This window comes from Bos taurus, chromosome 20 (assembly GCF_002263795.3).
Source record: "Bos taurus isolate L1 Dominette 01449 registration number 42190680 breed Hereford chromosome 20, ARS-UCD2.0, whole genome shotgun sequence".
Classification (NCBI taxonomy): domain Eukaryota; kingdom Metazoa; phylum Chordata; class Mammalia; order Artiodactyla; family Bovidae; genus Bos; species Bos taurus.
Genome location: NC_037347.1, coordinates 30363810 through 30369449, shown reverse-complemented (window position 1 = coordinate 30369449; position 5640 = coordinate 30363810). Strand labels below are relative to the sequence as shown.

Genomic DNA, 5640 nt, shown 5'->3' with positions numbered 1-5640 from the left:
GTCTGGCTTAGGTGAGTGATCATACCATCATGATTATCTGGGTCATGAAGATCTTTTTTGTATGGTTCTTCTGTGTATTCTTGCCACCTCTTTTTAATATCTTCTGCTTCTGTTAGGTCCATCCCATTTCTGTCCTTTATTGAGCCCATCTGTGCGTTAAATGTCCCCTTGGTATCTCTAATTTTCTTGAAGAGGTCTCTAGTCTTTCCCATTCTATCGTTTTCCTCTATTGCTTTGCATTGCTCACTTAGGAAGTCTTTTTTTTTTTTTTTTTTTTTAGCAGCAGCGATTCAAGTATATTTTTATTAAAGGCTCAAGAATTAAAACACTGTGGTACCTGTGTCTTAACTTCCATTAAGATCAATGAAAAAAATGGAAATGCCAAAATATGGTAGGGGTATACAACACTGGGATTAATCGAAAGAAAAGGGTGGCATTTCAAATCAGCGCTAAGGATAGTCCACTGTATGAACTATGGTAGAAAAGAAGAAGTTGAGTGCAGGACTCACCCTATACTTCACTTGAATACAAAAGTTCTTGAGGAAAACCCTGGAGAATTCTATTATCCCATCAACTGCAATCCCAAAGCCAGAAATCATAAAATAGCTACCTGATAATTTCAACTGTTCTAAGAAACTTGATTTAAACACAAGAGCTGAGAGAGCTTTCACCTTACTCATTACACTATTCAACTGTTCTGTGCAGTTTAATGCAATGTGTTTTACAATAAAAAGTTAAAAAAAAAAACCCACCATAAGTGAAGTTAAAACACAAAAACTACAGCTCATATTATAAACAAAAAACTAACATCCCACATAAGCTCCTAGAAACTGCTAAAAATATCAACAAGCTCATAGAAAAATAAAGCCAGGACACAGAGTTTCTGGCCCCTCAACAAATTAAAAGACTCATTCTTGAAAGGCAGTCTTTTAAAAACCTGAATGGTCTTTTGAAAGAGTTCCCTTGAAAATTTAGGTCAGATCCTTTTTACTTTCTGGCTTAAAACCTGCTAAGCATTTCCCATCTACTCAGATACGTGTGTTTTTCTATCAACGCAGAATCATTCTGTCCTGATCTGTGTAGCTATGTATGTTTTTTGCCCCCCATCAAAGTCAGTTTTAAGGATCTGGAGAAACTGAAGCACCTACTTCTTGTCCTTCCCTGCCACTAGCTGTGTAGTATTTCATCCAGTAATGAAAAACCACAGCTAATTGATGCGTGAAGTTGTTATTGTTCAATAATATGAACTAACCTAACAGCTTTGTGACTGCTCCACATGGATGTGTCCTGGGACAATGTGAGTTTACAAGTGGTTTCACAGTAGTAACCTTGAACATTATGCAGTTTGCCTCTTCAGACTTTCCCACCTAACAAAGTTGGAAACATGCAGACCAGAGAAGTATTAAGGAGCAGGAGCTAGTTGCGGTGGCGGGCAATCTGTGAAGGAGGAAGGGCTGATAAGGGAGCCACATCGAAGAATAGCTGTTCCCACTGCCTTGCTTCTGTGGTGACAGGTCAGGGAGCCCTGGGTTCTAGCTGCTTGAGTTTCTCCTGGAGTTCCTGGAGCTGGCTTCGACCCCAGGTGATGCGGCTCTGAAGGCTGGCCATGTCCGCAGCCAGTTGCAGACCCTCCCGGAAGCTGGCTTGAGCTTGTCGCAGACTGTGAGGAACCAGGATTCCAAACCATTTCAAAGGGTTCTGGGGAGCTGGGGAGGAGTCTGGCTCTGGGGTCCTTGGGAGACCCTTGCGCCTGTGCAGAGCTGCCTCGCGGGATCCCACCTCCTCTGGAGTCTGGGTGCCGGCTCTCACCATCCAGAACTTCTGGAGTCCGTCCTGAGCCTCGCTGGTGCCGACGCGGACCTGGGGCTCCATGTGGGACGCATACTGCAGGGGCCCTACTGAATTGGCACCCATGGCATAGCGCGCTTTGGAGAGCGAGAGCCAGCCCTCCTCCACCCGGGCGTTTAGCCAGGAAATCTTTCTTAACACTCCTTGTTATTCTTTGGAAGTTTGCATTCAGATGGGTATATCTTTCCTTTTCTCCTTTGCCTTTTGCTTTTCTTCTTTTCTCAGTTATTGGTAAGGCCTCCTCAGGCAACCATTTTGCCTTTTTGCAGTTCTTTTTCTTGGAGACGGTTTTGATCACTGCCTCCTCTACAATGTTATGAATCTCTGTCCATAGTTCTTCAGGCACTCTATCAGATCTAATCCTTTGAATCTATTTGTCACTTCCACTGTATAATCATAAGGGACTTTTAGGTTATACCTGAATGGCCCAGTGGTTTTCTCTGCTTTCTCCAATTAGGTCTGAATTTTGCAATAAGGGGTTCATGATCTGAGCCACAGTCAACTCCCAGTCTTGTTTTTATGAATGTGTAGAGCTTCTCCATCTTTGGCTGCAAAGAATATAATCAATCTGATTGACCATCTGGTGATGTCCATGTGTAGAGTCTTATCTTGTGTTGTTGGAAGAGGGTGTTTGCTATGACCAGTGCATTCTCTTGGCAAAACTCTGTTAGGTTTTTCTCTGCTTCATTTTGTATTCTAAGGCTGAATTTTCCTGTTACTCCAGGTATCTCTTGGCTTCCTACTTTTGCATTTCAGATTACATTTTGTCTTTCCTGTTTTGATATTCCAGGAAACAGCTGACTGTATGATGCTTGTAGCTGAAAGGAGTGGTAGATGCTTTGCATTCGCTTCTGCTCCAGTTAATGTTTAATGATTGCTTTCTGTGCGGTAGACATCGTGCCTTGAGCTTTCAACTATTTAATCTTACTTAATCTTCATGATAAACAAACAGAGAAAGGGAGAGGGGCAAAATAGGAATAGGGGATTAAGAGATACAAGCTATTATGTATAAAATAAATAAGCAACGAGGATATATCATATAGCCCAGAGAAATATAGCCATTATTTTGTAATAGCTTTAAATGAAGCAGAATCTACAAAAATATTGTTAACCTGAAACTTATATAACACTGTTAGTTAACTATAGTTCAATTATTTTAAAAAACCTTGTAGATAAGTGTCATCACCATTTTACACATAAGGGCATAAGTTTAGGGATGGTAAGTTTCCCATTTACAATTAGTAAAACTAACACTATAACACATGATTCCAAGTCCAGAACACTTTAAGCCACACTTCTTTCTCTCTCACACTATGTAAAAAATATTTGTATCTGAAGCTGTCTAAGCAAATATACCATTTATCAGAGCATACATTACAACATAAGCAGTGTTCCGAACATCTCAGCTGGAGGTGACTTGCTAATTAGTAGCTAATTTTTGAATAGAAACCCTAGATGTAAGCATCTGAAGAAGCATTTCCCCTCACTATGAAGTGGTACTGTTCAGTCAGAGAAGAGCCATAGAGTTTTTAAGATAGTAACTAGATAAAACATTGCTTTTCTCTCCACAGAAAGCCATAGATATTCATAAAGCCCTGCCCTAGGAGGATTAAGCTAATAATGTAACAAAAAGCACTCAGGTCAATGTCTAAGGAATTTTATAATGCTGAAAGGATTACATGATATTCTTGTCTTGACCCCGAACTCCTGGACATCAGGGACAGTTTCCTTTGTTACTATAAAACCACATACATGACAGATGTTCACTATATTGGTCAACAAATTTAGAACTACTTGTAAAAGTTGTAAAGATAATATAATTTTTATGTCCTTTCTTCCTGTTCTATAGGCTAAATAGTAAAGGTATATCAGATGTGTTTGTGCATGCTAAGTCACGTCAGTCATGTCTGACTCTGCAGCCCTATGGATTGCAGCCCTCCAGGTTCCTCTGTCCATGGGATTCTCTAGGCAAGAATACTGGAGTGGGTTGCCATGCCCTTCTCCAGGAGATCTTCCCCACCCAGAGACTGAATGTATGTTTGTCTCTTACACTGGTAATGGGTTCTTTACCACTAGCACTACCTAGGAAGCCTGTATGTCAAATGGACAAGAATTTTTTTTTTTTTAATTTAGTCTTGGCTTGTAATGATCAGATTTAATGATTATTATGAATTTATTCTTGGTAAAAACAAACTTAATTATAGTTTTATTTAAGAATATCAGAATGATGCATAGAAAAAATGCTTTCAACAGAAACATCTTCAACAACCAATATTTCTAAGACTTTGCAGAAAGCAGTTTGATAGTCTATAAAGTAAGTGGCTAATCTAGCATCTGTCATTTACATTTCTGTGTTTGGAGTGATTATTCCTGTGTTTGCAGTTAGTGTGATCTTTAAATACCTATATATTTACATAAAAATTTTTTTTAAGTGACAAGTTAGCTGTAGAGATGTATATAGCGTACTGTGCAGGCTTGACTTTGGAGAGCAGATATAAAAAACAGCACAAATTGGGTTAATTTAAACTCAAACAAAAGGTCAGCTGGCAAAAAGTAAAGACCTCTCTGACCTCTTGTTCAAATCCTGGAAGCTATAAATCCCGCTAAACTACTTAGGGCTTTATTAAGCAAGCCCAACAAAAGATAATCAACATTGTAATTATTGTTCAATTATAGTCAGAATAATAAACCTGGTTTTTATTTGTCAAAGCAACAGGCCTCAAGTCATTTGTAAAACCATTTTAATGAATAGTAGAGAGCTGTAGGTTACATAGTAATTAAAGAAAAATCATAAAACCAAACAATTAAAATTGGTTGAAACCTTAACAGTATCCATTAAGCTTCTTGAAAGTCAAGGTTATAAGGGTAACTAAAATGCAAAATTCAAGGGCAAAATCTATTCAGGTTTCACAATCTCTAATGTCTCATTTTCATCGAAAAGTTCAGCCAAAGAAGGAAGGAAAATTGAAAAACTAGTAGGACTCCAAACCACAAGTTAAGTGACCCTGGTTTTTCCTTGTCGAGTGTCTCCAAAACAAGAAGCAGGATGTTCTGTAAACCAAAAGTTGAAAACGTGGCTAACACTTTATGGTGTATTTTATAAGTACTTAAAAAAAAAAATTAATAAATGACTGGAAGAAAAATTTTTCCTTAATTATTTTAATATGTATTTGTGCTTCATTACTCATGCAGCATGTAATGTGTTTTACAAGCACTTAAAACTTATTATTAAATAATTTTAATACACTAATTTTCTTGAAAGCCTGCAAAGTTCTTACATTGAAATCATTGAGTGGAAATAGTATTGAAAATAAATTTTTTTGAATTCTTACATATAACATTTTGCAAGTATGGACAGTACGTGTTTCACTTGTAAAGAAAAATTATAGAGAAGTTTGTAGTTAATGATCTCCTTTTCTAAATATATTTCTGTTATTGATTAAGAAGTTAAAAACGGAAAGATAGAATGACACCTTTTGAAAACAATTGAGTCTTTCTTGAATATAAACTGCTTATTTTTCTGTCTGAATATATGTTTTAAATTTCAAAAGTCTGTGCTTTGGGATTTGCATTATAACTGAACAGCTTTAAGTGAGCAATCCCCAAGGTTACAGAAGCCTTGTATAATCAACCTATTGGAGAAACTTCGTAAACACAAAGCAAAGCTTCAAACCCTCCGGTGCATTCCTACAAACTAAATTGAAGAGAAAAAGCGTGTCATGATAAAGTGAGAATAGTGTCAGCTGGCTTCTGGGGTTTGGTTTTGTTTTGTGTTGGTTGAAAGAAAGAGGA

The 5640-nt window shown here is 37.6% G+C and overlaps 1 protein-coding gene across 1 annotated transcript; it reads right to left on the bottom strand.

The window, feature by feature from the left end:
* Positions 1 to 284: 284 nt before the first annotated feature.
* LOC614882 (coiled-coil domain-containing protein 115) lies at positions 285 to 1995 on the bottom strand (the record flags this gene model as incomplete). Its single annotated transcript, XM_024981477.2, has 1 exon — positions 285 to 1995. A coding segment is annotated over one exon (480 nt), but the record flags the coding sequence as incomplete, so codon positions are not given.
* Between the last annotated feature and the right edge of the window lie 3645 nt (positions 1996 to 5640).